This window comes from Aedes aegypti, chromosome 3 (assembly GCF_002204515.2).
Source record: "Aedes aegypti strain LVP_AGWG chromosome 3, AaegL5.0 Primary Assembly, whole genome shotgun sequence".
In the NCBI taxonomy this organism is placed as follows: Eukaryota; Metazoa; Arthropoda; class Insecta; order Diptera; family Culicidae; genus Aedes; species Aedes aegypti.
The window spans coordinates 347,081,598-347,103,626 of record NC_035109.1 but is presented as its reverse complement, the minus strand read 5'-3'; the positions used below and the strand labels follow the sequence as shown (position 1 = coordinate 347,103,626).

General features: G+C 40.1%; 1 protein-coding gene across 3 annotated transcripts in view; it reads right to left on the bottom strand.

Annotated features, from left to right (window-relative positions):
* Positions 1-10,066: 10,066 nt before the first annotated feature.
* The window catches only part of LOC5566051 (mucin-5AC), a 207,720-nt gene continuing 195,757 nt past the window's right edge, over positions 10,067-22,029 (bottom strand). The window contains exons 5-11 of one of the 3 annotated variants that reach the window (XM_021850087.1): positions 13,878-16,046; positions 13,353-13,526; positions 12,394-13,296; positions 12,103-12,333; positions 11,139-12,044; positions 10,938-11,078; positions 10,067-10,877 (exon numbers count right to left, since the gene is read on the bottom strand). In XM_021850087.1, coding sequence (XP_021705779.1) covers positions 10,782-10,877; positions 10,938-11,078; positions 11,139-12,044; positions 12,103-12,333; positions 12,394-13,296; positions 13,353-13,526; positions 13,878-16,046 — 4,620 coding nt within the window. In that variant the 3' untranslated portion in view covers positions 10,067-10,781. The remainder of the gene's footprint in view (positions 10,878-10,937; positions 11,079-11,138; positions 12,045-12,102; positions 12,334-12,393; positions 13,297-13,352; positions 13,527-13,877; positions 16,047-22,029) is intronic. The other 2 variants (XM_021850088.1, XM_021850089.1) reach the window with 2 other exon arrangements.

Sequence of the window (22,029 nt, the reverse complement as noted above, 5' to 3'; positions counted from 1 at the left end):
TTTAGACGTTGTTTTACTGATATCCGAAATCAGACCGATGCTACGCAAATTTGCATTCATAAATTTTGCCAACAGAAGGGATTTACTAAAGGTAATATTAAAGTGACATTGTAGATTTCATTGGGATAATCATCAGAAGAAAGAGAAGTTTGCAATAAAACGTATTGAAAATATATTCATCAAGGATTTTGCCATTACTCTACTGAAGTTGATGCCTGAAATAGGAAAGATTTTACTAACAAGTTATGAGAAATTTGCCACACACAATGTCATATTTTTTTTTCTACTAAACCATAGTAATCTTTTTCTCGAGCTTTCCTCAGTTTACTCTCCAATTTCACGACACATTTTTTTTATCGTATGGTCGATGCACCAATAGTCGAATAGAAGAACATATATTCGCATAAAATCGACAAATAAACCCAGCAGCATGATTTTTACATCTTCTGAGAGCTTTTTATCTTGGTTTTGTGGAGCTGAGAGCTTTTTATTGTGGTTTAGTGTTCAATACGAAAATTGATCGCAGTAGATCGCTGCCGTTTTGTTTTGCTTGCCACACTTTTTTCGTGCCCTCGTTTTTCGCGATTTTGCCGATGAGATGGCTGGTGCTACACCATCCGGATTGTAGTTCGAAGGTGAATATTGAAAATAACGTCTCTACAACGTGATAATGAACTACAATCCCAATTTTTGCCAGAAGTTCCTCCAATGATGCCTTCAACGATTGTTCCTGGAATTTTAGCAGCGATATTTTTACAGAAACTCCTCTAGCAATTCCGCCAGAAGCACCTACCGGAATACCATAGATTCTTCCAGTAAAATTTCTCCAGGAATTTCTACAAGGATTTATTAGGAGACGTTTCTACCAATAGGGTACCGACTGTTTATTTCGTTCATAACCGCTAATAGTTGGCGCCAGCGGCAAAAAGTACAGACAACAAGGCTTAGAACATTCAGTTTCTTCCACTGGCCGCCGAGCGACGACACTGTTGATTGTATCCCTTCCACTGATCGCGGTACGCTGGATTCTCAAATTTCTCAAACTTTCAACACAAGCGCATGGAAGAATGGTAGTAGGAGAACTGTCAAAACGTATGGAAAATAATGAAAAACGTAAATTATTTGCAATTAGGAAACTGGATCAAAAAAGTAGTGATTAGAAATCAAGTGTAAAGTGAATACATAACTTTTTGTGTTCAGTTCATCTTCCGTGGTGCTTTCTTTGCTTCAGGATTTCGTTTTTACTACCACTGAAAAAGAGCCATCTATTGCATTTTCAGTTTTGAATATCGCCCTATTATTGCAGAGATTTTTTCAAGGACCCATCCAGAGTTTCCTCCAAAGTTTCTTCAAAATAATCACTCCATTCTGCATTCCAGAAGAAATAACTTTGTGAATTCATATAATAATTCTCCCTTATTTGAAATCCTTATTTGATGTATTGTGACTGTAGGCATTTGCCCATTATCTTAAACTAATTACAATTTTCTTCCGTCAATACAACTAAAAATGAAATCTTATGACATACTTAATTTTTTCATTGGACGTTTCGACATTTGAACAATCACGGTTTGCATTATAAAATGACATCAAACGATATATAGGTTCATTCCTAGCATAGTTTTGAACTCTATTTGGAATTTGAAACGGCCTTGTAAATGTTAAACCTGTTCTACCTTCATATAATGAAATCTGCCCTGCTAGGTATTGAGAATTATATCTACCATCAATTATATCCTTTAGGAACAAAGCGTCAGCCGTTTTTCTTCTAATTTCGAGCGAATCAATTCCAACAAGCGTGCATAATGAATTGTAATCCGGCAAAACGTCTCGTCACCCTAGGTTCCGGAGTGCAAACCTAACAAACTTTTTCTGTACACTTTCGATTCTTGTCTTATGCGTTTCGTAATATGGCTGCCAAACTATCCCAGCATACTCAATAATCGAACGAACTAATCCAACGTAGAGAGAAATTATTGTGTACGGATCATCGAATTCCTGTCCGAGCCGTCTAATCATTCCAAACATGGCATTAGCTTTTGCGACTACCTTGTCAATATGTTTAGTGAAGGATAGTTCACTATCGAGGTCCACGCCCAAGTCATTCACACAAAACGATGACATCTGCACTCATTCGATAGTCATAGTGGATTATATTAAGCTTTCTAGAGAAAGACACCACGTCGCATTTAGATACATTGACCTTTAGACCAAACTGCATACAAAAGTTGGAGAACAGCTCAACATTTCGTTGTAGATTCCGACAATCCTACAAACAACTTATAGGAATGAATATTTTGACATCATCGGCGTAAATAAGGATGTAGACTCCATCGAGGTAGCTAGGAAATTCATTCATGACAAGGATTGCAACGTTTTACGTTTTTTCTTGAAAAAATATAGTGAAAAGTTTGTGAACTTTTGACGTTTTTATCTTTTTAAGCAAAATCACTTGAATTTGAATTTTATTGAGCTCAGTGTTACGTAATTAATTAATGTTAATTTTGGCGCAAAAAGATTAAAGAATAGGCTCTTTATGTAAGTAGGTTTCTTGTCTTTTGTCTTTTGTCCAGAAGTTTCGCTAGTTTAGGTCAAATAATAATACTTAATTTCTATTAGTGACCATTTTCACAAACGTTTTACAGTAAAGGTAGTTAAAGTAATTGGAGTGATGTTATAAATTGTACTTAACGTTTTTTATGTGCTTTGTTTGTCCTCTAGTGATTCGTTAGTAGTCGGTGCGTCCGACATTCGCGACTTGTGGAATTTTATTTCAGTGTACACCCAAAAAAGGTAATTTCTATTAAAATACTCGATTTTTATTAAAATTTAGTTTACTAAAGTAAATTTCGTGTTGGACTTTCCAGCGCTTAGCGCTTTTTGGGTAGGGCTGGAGTTCGTGTGTCGACCGGAGTCGACGAAGATTATTTTGTGAAGTTTTTTTGAGTCCGTGCAACCGTCAAGGCCCGCCCTTAGGGGTAGCTAAACGGAGTGTGGTGTTTCGGCAGAAAGTGGAGCGAAGAACGACCGTCGATTGCCAATCAATCGACGGAGGTCCCCTTACGTCAATTCTAACGGATCACAATATTGGAGAGCGCGGATCGTGCGTTGCGTCGCCAATTGCGCGCCACGATTCCGGACCTGATCCAACGGTAAGGGTGCATTTTATCACGGGCGGTCAGAGCGCAATACGCGAGGCCGCACGAAAGTACGTTAGCCTTTGTCCGGAGGAAGACGGTCAATTCTCGGGCCGCACGACATCCGTCGTAGCGAATCCCTCTCCGGAAGAAATCGGAGGACATCTGTCCAGCCGCCACCCACTTTGCAACTCTAATTTCGGCCATACCAGCACGGACTCATTTCGCGGCAAGCTAATCAGGCAGCGACGGCGAATTGTTCCCCTTCGCCGCCATTTCAACGGAGGTACTCGTTGCCATCGTCACGAAAGTTCTAGTCGCCATCGCCGAGGTTCCTGGCAACGAGCAACAAGTCGACGAAGAAAAATCCTGCGCAGGTATGTGTTAGAGTTAGACATGGCCATGATCTAGTGAATCACTATCCCGTCCAAACCCAAGTTAGAAGTCCAACCCGAAGTTCAATAAATAATGAATAATGAATTAATTAATAATTAATTATTCCGTTTCCGTTTAGGTGCAAAAGAGAAACTCATTCCAATTACTTTAAATTTTAGTTTTTTTTCTGTTGAGACCAGGGGGTTGAACGAGTTTCAGTGGGTTTGTTGTCCGGATGGGAAAAAGCTAGTCTTTCTTAGTTTTGCGCTTTGAATTTGTGTTTGAGCCAGCGAGCGTTCGAGGACATCTGAGGTTAAAGGTCATCAGTAGTCGGGCAAATAAAAGTCGGCCGGTGGTCTCTCAGATTCGAGAGTGGCGCTAAAGCCACCGGTTGTTACAACACCTCGAGCATTTCCGCCGAACGGTTACAGGATGAATAGCAAAGGGCCCAAATGGCTGCCTTGAGGCACCCCGGAATCAACAGAAAATGATGCTCCCAGGGATACCTCCAGGAAAATCGATACATGAAGCAATCCCTGGAGGAACCTCTTGAGAAAAATCTAGAGTAATCCCTAAATAAATTCCCGGTTGAATTTCTGGAACAATTCTTGCAGGATCTTATGGAGCGATTCCAGAGGAAACATCTACAGGAATTCCTGAAGAATTCCCTGGAGTATCAAATATTACGGCTACGCAGTCTTTATTTTTTAACGTGTTTTTTTTATAGAAAACGTGTAGATAAAAAGTGTATTTCTAAAACAAAACGCTTAGACAAAAAGCGTAGTCGTTTATCTACCAGCTCATCCCTGAAACAATTTCAAGAGGAAATTATGTAGATTTATTTCTGGAGCAATCCTTAAAGAAATCCTTAAAGAAAAAACTGAAGAGATCTGCTGGAATGCATTTAAAAATTTTCATAGAGAAATCCTTGAAGGAGTCTCTGGAGAAACTATTGTAAAAATCTTTGAAAGATTATCTTAGCTCATTACTGAAGGACTCCTGGAGACATATCTGGAGGAATCCTTGGAGGAACCCTACGAGGTACCCTAGGAAGAATCACTGTAGAGATTTCCTGGTGGAATCCCTAGAGTAATTCCCGAAAAAAACTTTATTCTGAAGAAATCCTTTGAATAATCCATGAAGAAATTTCTGCAAAAATCCCAGAACGAATCCCTGGAGAATCCCTAAAGGTGTTTCTGGACAAATATTCAGTCATGTAACTATTTCCCTGGTGACAATTCTGGGAGAACTCTTGGAGGAAATTCTTGAAGAATTCGTAAGTTGTAAAAGACCAAGAGGAATTTCTGATGGAATTCTTGAAGGAATTCTTGGCTGAGTGTTCTCTAGAGCGATCCCGTGTAAGGACCCCGATAGAAATCTCAGGAATTATTCCTAGACGAATCTAGAGAGCACTATTTGGGGATACTTTGTATATAAGAGGGATCCTCGGAGGAAATTCAGGAGAAATCACTACAGTGATCCTTGAGAAGATTGTGCTAGTGTAACTCCTGGAGGAATTCCTTGAGCAAGCTTTGAAGATATCTCTGCAGGAATCTTTCTAGAGATTCTGATCTGAAAAAATAGCATAAGGAATCCCTTGACAAATCCTTTTAGAAATCGTCGGAAAAAATCCAGAATAATCGTGAAAATAAAATCTTGGAACAGATCCTGGAGGTATCCTTAAAAACTTCCTGAAAAAATTCCAGTAAATAATTTACTGGAGGAATTACTGGAGACATTCCTGCAGAAACTCCTTACGAAATCTCTAAAGGAATTTTTAAAGGAATGTTTTTGCAGCAATCCTTGGAGAAATCCCTAGTCAAATCCCTTTAGGTTTTGCTGAAGGTACTCCTGGAGTCATATCAGGACCGATCTAAAATGTCATACGGCGAACAAAAGTTCTTCTTGGAGGAATCACTGGCAAAAGCCCTACTGGGCTGGAGAAATCGCTGGATTACAGTAGAGATTATCTTGGAGGGTTATCCAGTAAATTCCCAAGAGAAAGAGTCTCCGAATATGGTTCGTTCGGCTTATTCGGAACTACCTGGAACCTGTTCCAGAAGGAAATGGTGCATATCATATTCAGTAGTTTATACGCATGTATGACAAGACGGTTCAAATTTCATGGTTTTACATTCCACTTTACAAGAGCATCAAGAAAACCAACACCTAGATATGGCCGGATATGGTCGGAGTATCGCGGAACCGGTTCCAATAGGGTGTGGTGTGGACATTTTCAGACCATCATGCGACAGCTCAAAATTCATGATTTTCATCCAGATCATAATAGACCCATGCCAAAAATCAAACATAAAATTCTCCTTTTTGTGTCTGGCTTCACGCCCCAATTGGGATATAGCCTGCTTCTAAGCTTATGACCCTTATGAAAACTTCTACAATTATTTGCTAAGAGTTTCCTTTGCTGATTGACCATTTTTGCATGTGTATACCATGAAGCAGGTACCGTAAAACGGAGTAACTTTATAGATAGTTTTTTCGAAGAAAACTTGAATATTTATGCATGCTGTTTCAAATAATTATAATATATATATTTTTTAAACAAGTACTGACATCCTGGCCATCGATTGCAGTTGATAGATTGCCAAAAAAAAATATTATGAATGGATATATAATATTTCATATAATCGAAAGTCGGCTTTCTGTTTTGGGGTAGCTTTGATAATGGAGTATAAATCGAACAAATTTGAATGCATTACGTAACATTTATTGGGCATTACATACCTCTAGGCGTTTATCGTTATATGGAAATTTCTGACTTAGATTATAAAAATGGTCCCAGTTTGTGAAAATGATATTCGCTAAGAGATTTGAGACCATATTCGAGTTCTATGATAACTAGGCTGACAAAGATAAGTGACCAACTATTCAAACTGTTTGTAAGCGTTTCAAAAATGCTAAAATCGTTGCAATTTTTCAAATTCGTTTATAAAGCCTCAAATGTTCTCAATTCAAATGAAAACAGCTCTTACATGAAGTGTCATACTAATATTCTTTAGTTTTGCATTCGTTTTCCTTAACCGAATAACATAAATTATGGTATTTCGTTTCGTATGTGGTGGGTAACGCACTAAAAAAGTTACCCGCATTATCAAAGATACCCCGTTTTACGGTACGAAGAATCTATGCTTTGGTTAGTCGGGTACATTTCCAATCCAAAAAGATCCCCGACCAGTGGGATTCGGAAACAAATCCTATAAGGAGTCGGTATCATTTGACAAGTCATAATTCATGTCCTTTTTATCTATGAGAAAAGCAAAATTTTATTGCTCACGAATTATAACTTTTGACAGCAATCAAATAACAGTTCAAAGAGAAAGGGGCTCCAGGTGTTAGTTCAGGAAAACCCCCAGGGATTCGTTCAAAAATTCTTCACGAAATATCTCCAGAGATCTCTCTAGGAATTCATTCGAAGATTCCTCCAGAAATGTTACCAGAAAATCCTCCAAAATAATCTCACCCGTAATCTTTATAGGGGATTCCAGGATTTTTCGCAGGGATTCCTTTATTTAGAGATTTCGCAAGGAGTTCCTGCAGGAATGTTTCCAGTGATTTGTTTAAGGAATACATCGGATAATTCTCCAGTGATTTTTCAAGTGATTTATCCTTGAATTCCTTTAGAGGTTATTCTAGAACATCTTTCAAAGACTTCTCCAAGGATACCTCTAGGAAAATCTCTACAAAGATTTTTGCAAAGATATTCTCCAGTAATTTTTCCGGGAGTTACACTAGGATAATCTCTTCAAGCCTTACTTAAGATATTTCCCTAGTGATTTCCTTCCTCCGAGGATTACTCCGCAGATACATACAAAGTAGTCACCTCAAGATTTTTTTCAGGAAATATTCCGGAGATGTTTTCCGGGATCCTTCCACAACTTGCACCAGCGGTTTTTCCAGGAATTACTCAAGAGATTCCATAAGGAATTCCTCCAGATGTTCTACAACTCACGAATTCCTCAAGATTTTCATCCAGGAATTCTACTAGAGTTACTACCAGGACAATTGCTGCCTGACTTACTCCAAGGATCTCTTCAGATAATACAGGGGTTTCCTCTGAGATTTCTCTAGAGATTTGTTTTGGGCCCACAAAAAAGCATCCAGGGATTCCTCTAAAAAATTCTCTTGGAATTCTTCCAGGGATTCTGCCATGAATTCTTGCACGAATTTTATCAGGAATTATCCTAATAATTTCTCCATGAATTACATTAAAATATGTAAACAAAAAACTCCTCCTGTAAAATCTCTACATCAATTTTTTTTGGAATTCTTCTTGAAATTGTTCCAGAGAAAAAATCCAGAATTGTTCCAGCGAAGAAATTGTAGAGAATCGACTATATATTTTAATGAAATATGCTTATCGTCTACGCAGTCTATATTATAATAAAAAAACATCGAAAAAATAAATACTGCTTAGCCAAAAATCATGTTTTATGTTCCAGGAATTCCTTCAGAAATTCCTCCAGAGTTTTCCTCGGGAATTCCACCATAGTCTCATGCAAGAATATCTCCAGGTATTTTTTTTTTCCAGACACTTTACCGAGGATAACTCTAGAAATTACTCTAGGTTCTTCCATGAATTGCTCGAGAAATCCCTCCAGGAATTTATCCAGAGATTTCTAAAAAAAAACTTCTTCAAGAAAGGAGTTCCAGGAGAATCTTTTAAAAAAAATCTGGCTGGAAACCTGGAGGACTGCTTATTCTATTTTATGGAATCTCTAGAGGAATTCATGGATGAATCTCTGTAGGAATTTAAAGGAGAATTATTAAAACAATACACGAAGGAATTTTTGAAGGCCAAAAACAAATTTCTGTAGAAATTTTACAGGGGAGAATTACCTGAAAAAATCACAAGAATAATTCATGTAGTGAATTCCCTGGGAGAATTCCTAAAGGACAAGAGAGGATTTTCTATAGAAATTTATGAAGTTATATCTTGTGGAATCCTTAGATGAATTATCGGTCGAATCTCCGGAAAAGTTCCTGGAGTGATCTCTGGAGAAAATCTCAGAAATAATTCCTAGGAGGAATTTCTACTTGAGGAATTTCTGGAAAAATCACTGGAGAAATATCTGAAGGAATTCTTTACTAAATTTTTGTAGTGTAACCTGGAGAAAGCCTTGAGAACATCTCTTCAAAAATCCCTATAGAGATTTTCCTTGAGGAAATCCTAAGTGTTTCTGGAAGTATTTTTGGAGGATTATAAGGAGAAATCGTTTGAAGAATCTTTGGAAGAATCTCTGAAGGAGTAATGATTCCTGGAAAAGATTTCTCAGAAATCCATTGACTTGATGAAGATTTCATTGGATGAATCTAAGGTGGAATCGCTGGAAATGCCTCCAAAAGCTCCTGGTAATATCGCTATAGGAATCCCTGTAGAAATATCTTTGCAAAAATTCCTGGATTAACGCTTGAAGAAATCCTAGGAGTAACTCCTGGAAAAATTCCTAGATGACTTGCTCGATGTATTTCTGGAGCCCCATCAGAACCGGTCTAGAAAATCTGGTACCGAACAAAAGTTATTCCTGGAAGGATCCAATAAGTTTCGGAAGGAATCGATAAAACAATCAATGCACGATATCCTGGAAGAAATTCTAAATATCATGAAGTTCTTGAGTTTCCAACAAAATTTCCAGAGGGTTTTCTCGACATTTTTATTGGGTCATGTCTGAAGAGTGAAGACAATTCTTAACATTCTTGGATTGATGTTTGCAAGGGTCTTTGAAGAGATTCATAAGAAAATTTTAAATTAATATTTGGAAGTAAAACATGATTAGTTGAGGGAAATCGTTTGTTCATAATATAATTTGATAACAGCAACACGAGTAACTTCTTGACGAACAATGAATACACCGCACATTAGTTGCTACGACCAACAGTGATGGAACCAAAGACGTGTTTGTTCGAACTGTGTAATAATTTGGGGCCCAGATAGCCGTAGCGATAAACGCGCAGCTATTCAGCAAAACCAAGCTGAGGGTCGTGGGTTCGAATCCCACCGGTCGAGGACCTTTTCGGGTTGGAAATTTTCTCGACAACCCAGGGCATAGAGTATCTTCGTACCTGCCACACGATATACACATGCAAAAATGGTCAATTGGCATAGCAGTTAATAACTGTGGACTTGCTCATAAGAACACTAAGCTGAGTAGCAGGCTTTGTCCCAGTTGGGACGTAACGCCAGAAAGAAGAAGAAGAATAATATGGGCGAACAACTCGTACTTACAGGACCTCGAACAGTTCGCGCGAATATTGAACGGTTTGTTTTAACGAACGTTTGTGCATTGCACACGCTGTGTAATCAGAGCTTAACAATGTAACAATGACTTGAAGAACATAAGACGGTACCAAGGATGGAGATATGCGATCATAATCCGAATATTGTGGCGTGAAATCGTAGCTCCAGATTTTTTTTGGGTAGATGTTAACTGAATAAATCAACAGGTTGAAATTACTAATTCTCTATGAAGTACGCAATTCTACGAGCAATGAAGAAATAATGCAAAGGATTTCGAATATTTTCCATAGAAATATCGATACACTTTTAAAACTATTTGCTTCATATTTATTCAAAAACCTATTTACAATGTTTTACACCACAGTATGAGTTCCCGTTTGCTGTTTATCTCGTCGTCCACTTATTGATTTCGTTGATTGACTCGGTTGGGTGAACGTGCATATCTCATCTCACTATGTACCGCATAAAATTACGTTAGAACGTGCCTCATCTACAGCCGATTCCCTCGACAGATGGCACAATCGATTGCCGAAGCGTAAAATATACCAATTACATTACTTTGAAAATGGAAATATTTTTGAGGACGATGAGCATATAAATTAAATGGAATTTGTAAGCAATCACCTATCGTACAGAACGGAAGCATTATCACACATTAGAACTTGTTTCGTTAGTAAGAGCTTGCAGTTCATAGCATCTAGATTAAAAATACCGATCGGTAGCTATATATCGGATAAGCATTGTGACCAAGAACAAATAATAAATAGACTAAAAGTAAATTCACAGTCTTATCAGTACACTTTCCGTAGAACTCTAATTCGTTTCTCGCACTCATTCATCCGCTTCAAACATCCATTTGGCTCAAACGCACGCTGCTACGTCTCTGCATCGAGCGCAGGAGTAGTCTCGTATTGAGCAAAATCTCATTGTAAGTATAACAACAACTAACTATGCGTACAGCTCTGGAATGCTAACACGAGTATGACTTAAGTCCCGTTAACCAGCTATTTGCCCGTTCATCTACCGCTAAACCTGTAGTAGCTCAGATCGTCCACCGGTGTGGGAGGTTGAGCCGCTGGATTAAAAGCCGTAGTGAAGCTCTTGGCCGCTCCCTAGAATTATCGTGAAGTTATAATTACAATCATAAGGGTAAGGACATCGTTTGGACAAACCTGCAGCGCAACCCCCAGAAACTGCGAAACAGCTCTCGTTACACCAATCGCAGCGTTCAAAAGCTGCCCACCAGGGTTTATTCCTCCAAATCCACCGAACAACGAAGGTGGTTCCTCCGTTACGCTAGGATTGATGGGTTTCTGAAAAAGACGAAAAAGTTCAAAACATGCTGTCACTCCTAAGCCAACAAAAAAACTTACGGCATCCGGATCGAGCCCTTCATCGCGGAACGCTTGCAATTGTGGTCGACCTGCCCCTCCGCCGCCACCACCACCTAATCCTCCACTTAGCCCGAACGTGCTGGACGGTGGTGCACCTCCAACGGACGAATAGCCTGCAGGTCGCTGTCGAGGCTGCGGTGCGGTAGCTTGCCACTCCCGCCACAGCCACGATAGGCCATCAAGAATAGGCCGTGAGGACCGTAGTGGTGGTGGTGGCTCCGGAGGGCGAGCAGTACGCGGCCTTGGACGGGCCGTGGTGATGATCGGTTGTACCGTTGCCTGATCGGTTGCACCGTTACCATTGGTGCGAGGTGATATTTTGGCCAGGATCTCCTCCAGGTTGGCATTGGTGTTGGCCGGCCCGATTCCACGTTGCTTCAGAACAGTTGCGAGGATTGCTTCGTTGGTTTTTCCGTAGAGCTCGGTTGATTCAGCAGATTCTGCAACAGCGGGACTAGAATTGTGCTGTTGTTGCTGACGGAGCAGCAGCTGCTGGAGGGCTAGCTGGTCCACCGAAGGAGTACGGCGAGTTGTGGTGGTGGATGTGGTTCTTGGCGTAGTGGTTGAAGTCGTGGTAGGTTTCGGAGCTGGAGCCAATTGTTTGGTCAGATTTGGAAGGTCTTTGCTGGTTATGGGACGTCCCAGTAGGGATGATAGGAGGCGAAGATCGTTGTTGTAGGATTGAAGTTCTTTGTCGAGTTGTTTCTTGGTCTGCTCGACCTCAATGGGCGAAAGTGTAGGAGGCTTCTGAGTTGCTGGAACTCCGTTGAGTGTGTTACTGATCGAAATACTTTTTGGATCACGGTTGATCGCTAACTGGAGAATTCGATTCGCCAGAGAGCTATCCACCAGTGGATTGGGAGTGGCAAAGTTTGGTAGTTTACGCTGAAACAATAGAGATTATAGAATGCAAGTAACGAGAAGCTGCTACCCAACAACTTACCACGTCATTCAGGAAATCTGGATCTTCTTTGTCAACGATTACCGTACTCAGAGGCAAGGTCGTCGTTGGCCGAATAGTTGTTGATGTGGTTGTTGGACGCGGGGTAGTGGTGGTTGTAGTGGTTGTTGTGGTGGTTGTAGTTGTCGTCGTTGTAGGCTTCGGTTTTTTCGTGGTCCTTCTGGTGGTTTGACCCGGAACTTGACCTCCATTCAGAAATCTCGCCAACTGACGCTGTGGTTGGTAGAAAAGTTTAAAAAACGAATTCATTTCCGATCAAAATGTTTATCTCACCAAAAATTGCAAATCATCTGCGTCAGAGAAGGTTGTAGTTCTGGGCCGTTGAGTTGTCGGAACAACCAGCGAGTTTTGATTAAGGCGACTATTATCTATTGATTTCGCACGAGTTGTTGTTCGAATAGTTGTGGTAGTACTAGGAGTTGTAGTGGTTGTAGGTCTTGGAGTGGTCGTCGTAGTCGTGGTTGTCGTACTGGTCGTAGTAGTGGGTTTTGGAGTTGTTGTGGTGGTAGAGCTTCTTGCAACAGTAGTTGGTTGAGTGACTGCTTTTGTTGCTGCAATATCTCTCTGGTTACCAGCGAGAAACTGTTGAAGTAGTCTAAGGTTGGTTTCTAGTTGATCAGTTTGAGAGCTTCTTCTAGAAGGCTTGGTTGTCGTTACAAACGACGAACTTCTGAACGTCGTGGTGGGAGCTGCAGTCGTAGTTGTTGTTGTTAAAGTTGTAGTCACAGGTTTGGTTGTCGACGTTGTCTTACGAGTAGTACTGGTTGTAGAGGTGGTTGTAGCACGCTCCGTTGTCGTCGACGTCATCGGCATTTCAGTGACAGGAAGTAACGTAGAAGTTATAAAATTGTTAAGTTCTGAAACTTCCGTTTTCGTAGACTGGTCAGCTGCGTTCATATCAGGCGAGATACGCAGTTCAACGTCCTTCGGGATTTGAGTGGGTAGCTCAGGTTGTGAGGTAGACACTATACGATCCAGCATCGATTCCGTACTCGACATAGGTACGCTCTTGAACTCAATTACGCTATCGGGAACTGTATTTTCAGATATTGCCACGTCCTCGGTGCTCGAAACAACTGCAATGACCTCTTCACTATCTGTTGTCGGTTTCCAACGGTAAATCAAATCCGGAGCATTTGGGCGATTGATTCGAACCTCTTCCTTTGGCTTCTTTGTCTACAAAATTGAATAAGGTAGAAAACATGAACCTTTCATAATACCAACCAGTTTACCGTGAAATCTATGTCCAGAGAAACCTTAGTCGGTCCATCGGTTTTCCTTGGATTACTTCCACCCTTGGAGGTGCGGCTCACTGCCAAGCTGAACACATTGTCAGACTTGACTTTAGTGTCCAGTTGATTGTCCTCGTTGTACTTTCTCAATAGTTCAATGATCGCTGTTGTCCCCTGCAGACCCCAAAATAGAAGAAAACTATGGTTAACACAAAATGGATTTTCAAAACTTCAATCATAATTGCTCTACTACAATCTATAAAAAGCGGCCATGATTAGACAACAACTTTTCTAACGTTATGACTAGTAAAAGGTGATTGGTGTCAGTGCGAAAGCGGGATGCTTTGGAGGTTTTAGTGTTTGCATGCAATCAATGTGGATGAGAGGCGTGGCGACGATTGTCTGAAAGAGAGTGAAATCCCGAGGCATGCTTGAAGACAATCTACGTTGCGATGACTACTACGGTTGCACAAAGCATTCTACTGCATAGACACGTGCGTGAGCAATTTGAGTTTCCGTATGTACCGTTACTTCGTTCGGAATGGTAGTGGTAGTGGTGATTCTAGTTGGGGATGCAGTTGTAGTGGTGCTGGTAGCAATAGTGGTTGAACTAGTTTCCGGAGCGATCGTGGAAGGTTCTCGATAGATGGGACTGTTTGGGTCCCGTAGCTGGCGGGGATCAATATCGGTGATTTCGACGCGTCCACGTTGTCGAGGTCGGTCCGGAACGATCGTACCGTTGGGATATCGACGGACGATGGTACCGTTCGCGTAGATACCATAAACGATACGAGGGTTTTCGGTGGTGGTTGATGGCTCGTCGTCTCCTCCGATAATTCGTCGAATGACTGTATTATTCGGGAGGATACCGTAAACAACGATTCCGCGTGATCTAGGTTTTGGCGAAGTTAGTTCTGCGGTGCGAAGGCTGCTTGAGGGCAGAGATGGTGCACTTGTGGTGGTTGTGGTGCTAGAAGTGCTTGTGGTGGTGGTGGTGGAACTCTGTGCAACCCCGACAATAGCAGGACGCACGGCAAATCTTGGGTGATACTCGGAGGGAGTTTCGGACGTTAGGATTCGTACTTGGGGGGTTACATTGAATGGGAACCGAGAAGGGGCAGCCATCGTGGCTTCGAAGGAATTTTGAAACGATTCGGTAGTCCTACTTACGGTCATTGGGGCCGACGTCACGATCGTGGTGATGGTTGTCTGTTCCGACTCCGTAGTTGTCGTTGGCGGCTCAGCAGTCGTCGTAGGTGATGCTGTCGTTGGTTGTTCGGTGTGAGTCAGTGGAGGTGATTTAGTAACGTTAGTGTAAGCGAGCGATTCTGAGACACTGTCCTCACCCGGCAAGTTTGAAAGCATAGCACTACTGTTGTTGTTCGTGGTGGTTGTGGTGGTGTGGAAGGCGATGGCATCTGTAGTGATGGCATTGGCGGTGATGAAGGGGGTGGTATCAATGGAACTAGGAGTAGCAGTGCTAGGCATGAAAGTGTTTTCTGGCTCGGCTGATGTGGTAGATGGCGCATGCTGTATTCCCGAGTTTCCACTACGAATGTCCAAAGCAAACAACGGAGCCGTGGAGGTCATTTGATCCGTAGTCATTGGAACCGAAGGAGTCGTTGTTGGATAGGTCGAAGGTTCAGCGCTTTCTGTTAGTGGCGTGTTAGTGAGCGACTTCGTTAGCATGCTCTCGGTAGCGGAAGTGGTCATGGTAGTTGTAGGTTCCTCAACAGTGACCGTAGTAGGAGCAGTGGTGGTTTCTGGGGATTTGGGGGTCTGAGAGAAAGGAAAAAGGTCGTTCAACAAAGGATCGCTAGCACTGATGGCTAAGGAACGTTCGGTTGAAGTAGGGATCGGGACTTCGTATTCTTCGGATTCCAAGAATCTTGGTCGGAAAACACTTTCCAAATCGTTGGTGTTAATGAGTTCACCCGTTTCGGATAACATGCTTGATTCGGGGCGTACGCTGTCCACCACCGCCGTAGTGGGCTGGACGCTAGTGGTCCCCTCGGCAGGAGTATTATTTACAATAGTGGTAATATCGCTTGGTTCGCTAGTATTTACAGACGCTACGACCAATGCGGTGGGCATAGCAGAGGTGCTACCAAAGTCCAGTACCTTGGTTGAAGGCTTTCGCAAAGTGCTTGGCTTGGGCGTGGTGGTGGTGGTAGTGGTAGTAGTGGTGGTGGTGGTGGTGGTTGTTGTAGTCGTAGTAGTTGTCGTCGAAGTGCTAGAAGAAGAGGGAGGTGCCGGTGCATCGGTGCTAGAAGACAAAAATGGTAAACTTTCTGTTGGCTGCGAGAGGATCTCCGAGAGGGCACTAAAGATCGATACGGTCACCGAGGGCACATTGTTTGGCGTGTCGACATCGATGCGGCTTTGGGTCAACCCGGCGGCCACTGGTTCCACCTCACGCTCGCTTCCACTGTCATTGCCATCCTCGTCCAAAGGAGCCATCCGAAGTCTGTGGGGACGGCTCTGGCCGAGAAGCAACCCTCCTCCTCCTTCTTCATCTTCTACTACTTCTTCTCCTTCTTCTTCCCCGTCGTCGACATCTATTTCGTTAGCGAGTACTGCCGCACTGGAAGGGAAGGTGCTGTTCTTGGCGGTGGTGCTGATGGTTTTGGTGGTGTAGGCGGTGGAAGCGTTAGCAGTCGTTAGCAAAGAGTGGCCTTCAAGTCTAACCTTTGCCTGAAAGGAATGCAGGTAAGTCGGTATTGATCGGTTTAGAGAAACAAGAACAAGTTTGTAGAAGCTTCTATGAGATATTCAACAATATCACTTATAAACTGATTAGGTATGTACAATGCAGATCATAGCAAAAGGAGTGTGTAGTTTGTGCTATCCAAGCGTGAAATATATTTTCCGACGCTTGAGTGAATTTGTTTGTGCTTGTGTTCATGCGGTTGTGTGATTCAACGTAAATTGAATTGGAAACTAAGATAATGTTCTTCTTAATTGGCTTAGAAACAGAGGACAGCGAAAGTTTAGAACGCGGAAAAACTGGCCAATTTCCCCGTGAGAAAGGATACGAGAGAGCAGATAGAGGTGGACAGAGTTTTCCAAACGTGTTTCAGTGTCGCGGCAGTTTTGGTGGCGGTGTTGGCGGAGGTGCCCTGCAATCAGAGAAAAACAAGGAGGGCAACTGAGAAAACGGCGTGTTTGGTGGTGGCTCCGTTTGCAGCTTCGCGATCCAGTCTTTGCGCTCAGCCAAAGTAGAACTAACGATAGTTGTTGCAGTAAAACTAATCGAGTTACATAAAACTTAATATGCATATAAGATCTAGCCAACCGAACAAACGGCAGTGCAGGACCGGTAGATGGGTACCATACTTGGGTGTTGAGCTGCTGCCTGCCATACTGCTCCTTGATACAAATGCTAGTTGGTCTGATGGTTGGTGGGGGGAAGGGTGATGCAGGGGTTGCGGTGAATAAGTAGATGAAAATTTAATTTTGCTAACGACAGGAAGCAACAACGGTGAGCTACTCTTCGGACAGGTACACCAACACATATAATTTGATTGCATGACTTTTCGGTGAGTCAGTCAGTCAGTGGTGAAAAGAGCCATTCTACAACGGTTAAGATATAGTCTATGCACCTTCTAACAGTAATCAAGCGAGTTAGCACTCGTTTATTAGTCAATTGGTTTCGTTCTAGATATCGTTAGTATATCTATTTCTACTACACTAGTACTATTGTAGCAGAGCAGTACCAGTCATTGTTCCAAAAGTACTTACGGGTGGAGACGGGTGATGATTCTCTAAACGTCAATTATGGAGATTGTTAACTGGATAACTAATTGTTTGTAAACTAATCGCTACGTTTAAATTAACTTCAAAATATGCTTCAATAGATTATTCTGTGCATTCATTTATCGTATACACTGTACGAAGACAACATAAACTGATATATTTAACCTTCATCAAGAAATCCGGTACATACTACTACAATACTAAAAAGAAACGATTTCAATTTTTTCTATGATTTCTTCGTGGATTCGGAGAGTTCAGTGGGAACTAAACAAAATGTAGGAATAGGCTTTCTTTTTTAGCTTTTTTAGCAATTCATTAAAAGATCTTGAAAGAGTTGTCTTGTCAAGATGTTGTCAAGTTTGAAAGTCAAAAGAAACCGAGATTGTTTTAGAAAATCGAAAAGTAAGGTACAACGGGATAAGTAGGAAACACATACCGTAAATTCGGGTGACATCGTTCAGAACGGTGAAGTTGATCACCGTGTCACATTATGTCATTTCTTCCTAATGGAGCACAAATAGCAATGTAACCTGCATTGAATGAACTTTGTTCGTCGAGATCGTTGTTCAGTTGTAACGAATATGTATTTGTATGAAAATAATGTAAAATATCAGAATCATGTGCGGTGTAGTTTTGACAAGTACCCGTAAACTTCTAGTTTTAGACAAAGATTTTAACATAGTTTTAACCTGAAAGTTTTTGAGGATGCCCAAAATATATCTCCAAACCAGATTTCATCATCAAAGTTTGAACCAATTTGCTCATTTGGTTCAAATAATTGAATTATTGGTACCGTAACCCGGGGGCAAATTGACCACTGGGGTGAATTTGTTCAGGCGGTACCAAAAAAACATTTCCTCCCATGGATGCTGAAGGTTGCGTTGGCACCACACACATTCCATGTTTTCTAGTTTATAGATGGCTAATGATGATTTTGAACTATTTAATTGTGATCAATTTCGCCCCAGTGTGTCATTTTAATTTTTTGATATTAAAACTATTTTTATGATATGTAAAATATTATTTCATGAAAAATCGATTACAAAAACTGATGAAGATTTGAATGCCGAAGGTTAACACAACAAAAAGTTGTAAAATAATGATCAATTTGCCCCCGGATTACGTAGCAATAATGCAATCTCTTGGAAAAGTGCCTACATTTAGGCGTTTTCCGCGTGTTCTTGAAAGTTAAGGTACTGTGGGGTAAGTGGATACAGAAAAATCAATAGTCAACTTCATTGTTATGTACATCTAACGTGAATAATGTAATTAAAACTTTTTTTCTGTGGATAACAAATGAGGAACTAATATACTTCAAATCATCATTTATTTCGATTTTTTGATTGTTATGTATTGAGTATGAGGGACTTAAAAATTTGCGCCAAATGATCCACTTGCCCCGCAATGGTGGGGTAAAATAAAAAAGTCTGTTCTCAGAACAAATGTGGTATAATTATGTTTAGTAAAAATGATATAACTCTCGTTCTTGTTATAAGTGCTAGTAATGTTACATTCAGTGTTGATAGACTCACACTCAAATCTCGATCAATACGCTCTCCCGTGAGAGCAAACTCATTAGAGATCTGCTTCGCAAATCTCACGCTTGATATTTTGATGCAAAATCAACTCAATCAACTCAAATGAAAAAATGATTCAAACGCAAAACCCGGCAAAAACTCGTGAAATCCGAATGTTGTTATTTACGTTAGAAAGGATTACTATAATTTTACGAGACTAACAAGAAATTATTGCCGTGTGTGAGTAAACTGTGAAAATAAGAGACAATGAGTCAAAAAGGTGAGCCAACTCATCCATGATTTTTTGACTACTGAGTTGCGTGATTGACAACTCACGTATGAAAAATCTCAAGCGTGAAATGTGAGAAATTGAGTTTTTCACAAAACTGGTTACATTTTAATGCTTTAAAATTAAAAATTATCTTTATTTAATCAAAATATAATGAAAAATATGTGTGCATCAGTTCACATTAATTCGAATAAAAAAAAAACAATGTAAGGTACCCCGGGGCAAGTGAGAATCCGGGGTAAATGGGGCGTTTCGTCATAGCTCAACTAGGAAAAGTTTTTCATGGGGGTATTCTTCTAGAAAGTTGAAGATACAATGGGTGATATGAATAAAAAACTTTGAACTTTACTACATGTAGCATCTACTCAAAAACAAAATCCACAAAGTTTACTACACTTTTGGTATGAATAAAAAACTTTTCGAACATGTAGTACTTACTACTTTCGAACATGAGCAGTGACTGAAGCTGCACGTTAAGAAATTTCCATTCAGAGTGCAGAGTGATTCTGCACGTAAAGAATAATCTATTCAGAGTGACGCTTAAAATTAATACAATCATGCATATGAAGAAAATGCATGGAATCTAATCGATTACGCGACAATTTGCACAAATCATGAAGGTGCTGTTATTTGACAAGATTTGTAGTGTAATTTTGCGATTAGTCTGGTATTCTCTCTATGTCTATGATTTTATGATGATGGTACATCAAAGAATTTTCTGGGTGGTTTTCGGCCTTCGCCAACGCCGATGATTTTTAAATACTAGCTTAACATTTATGAAGAGATCTTGAGATTACAGATATCAAATTTGGAACCACATATTTTCTAGCACCAGTACTGAGATTCTGGTGAAATGGATCATTAAAATAACCAAAACGGCCGCTATGGAAAGCATAGATAGCGCCACCGTAGCTTTGTGTGTTTGACAGAACAGCAATGCTGTCACAATGTTAAATCCCATATACAGTGGCGCCTTTGTTTTGATGCGGTGAGCACTGGCAAAAACTATCTTCAATGATCCATTGCGGTAGAATTTTGATGCTCCTCGTGTGTTTTCTTAACAGCATGTTGAATTCCGATGTTCTAAGTGTTTCTGTGATATTCTCGTTATTTTGGTGGGGTTTCTGATAGTATCCTTGGAATGTCTTGAACTTAGAATGTAGAGATTTTTATGAGAATTGTAGTGATTCCATTGGTAGTCGTTAGAATTCAATGAGGATCTCCCCTAAAACACCAGGGTTCCCTTTGAAATTATTAAAATTCTTAACGATTCCACAAAAAATCCCATTGAAATCTATAAAATGTTTACCGACATTCAAAACGTTTATATTAAAGCTTTACTTTGAAATTCCAACGGAACTGGAGATCAACGGAATCTTAAAGGTTTTTACAATAATTACAAAGATTGATTTTCGGAATTACAAATATTCACACAATAATTCGCAGGAATCCCACCGCAATCTCATAGATTCTTACAGAAATACCGTCTCAAAGATACCCACAGAATTCCAAGAGATTAATATTCGGAATCCCATTCCCACCCCAATTCTAGAGTTTTTACCAGATTCCTAATATTTCCGCAATGGTATTTAAATTTTCAGAATTATCATAAAAAATCCGACATCCCTATCGGAATCTCAAAGTTCCTACAGGAATTCCGGAATTCAAAAGGAAATCTGAGATGTCAGAATTTACACGTAAAATTCAGAATTTATCAATATCTAAATTCCTACCGACATCCTAAAATTCCTAGAAAATAACATAATTATCGTAATGCCAGAATTCACACGGATATTACAAATTGCTACTGCCGGTAATCTTACCGGAATCTCAGAATTGGCGGAGCGAAAGTTTTCGTAACCTCAGAATTCCTTTGCAAAACTCAAAATACCTTCCGATATATCAAAACTCATATCGTTTTCCCATGATTTTTACTCAAAAGTAAATTATTCCATTCAATTCCACAAACTCAAAGCATGTGTAGCAACCTCTGAAGCTTTGTAGTAAATGCTACCTTTATTCATAGCAATGCGTTGTTTGTAGTATTTTCGAACATACTACAAACAACGTGTGTAGAAAGGAAAATGACACAAACATGTTCCACTCGTGTTCCACAAATAGCGTTTACTACCGAGAATGTACATTTATAAGGTTTAATCGATAGAACTGTTATATACGCCGAACAATATAGTTAACAGGTCGAGGCGACAAATTTTTGCCTGTCTAGTGTTAGTAGTAACCAACACTACAACATCTAGCCGTTCAAGACCAGGACGTTAGGCAACGATTTGTCGTTTCGATTGTGTTGTTCACACATATGGCCCTCTGTTAAAAACAAATTTTCAACTTCTATTCATTTCTCTCGTCGCTCGCTTGCGATTCTATCCATCTTGTCATTTCATTACTTTCGTTACTCCCTTTCACTCTGAGTACAGTATTGCATTCACCGATAAAAGCCAATAAATTTTCATAATACCGAGAATGTAGTAAACTCAACTTTACTACATTTTATTCATACGGCCCAATGACAAGGAATGTATTTAGTACTAAACATATTGTTATTTTTATTACCATCTGGTTCATGTAACAGTTGTCAGTTCAGCGTCATTTTCAACTTGCATGACATATTGTGACACGTTTCACGTCTTGCATTGACTCGCAAAAAATAAATGTGTTTTAAATCGAATTTTCATCAGTAAGCTATAATTTTTAGTATTATTACAAGTTGCTAACGATAAACCAGTATTTTGATTTCATTTCATATGAAATTTTCGATGGTCTATCTTACCCCAAAATACATTTGAACCTGGGGTAAGTGGGACCTATCAAAACAAAAACCAGAATCAAAACTTTTCGTACACGTTTCATACATTTTGCTAGAGAGTAGGACTAAAACATTCAAACAAATGATTTTTATCAAAAAAGATCAACTTCAAATTACGTAATTGCATAAGAGGGAGAAGAAAAGTGCTATTATTTTTTATATTTCAATTATTTTTTTATTTTTGAAATACGACTTCAAAATTGAACAAATACATAGCTGAAATTTGAAATGCATCATGAGAACGATTACTTTTCTATGTTATTTGAACTTTATTTGTTATTTCTACCAAAT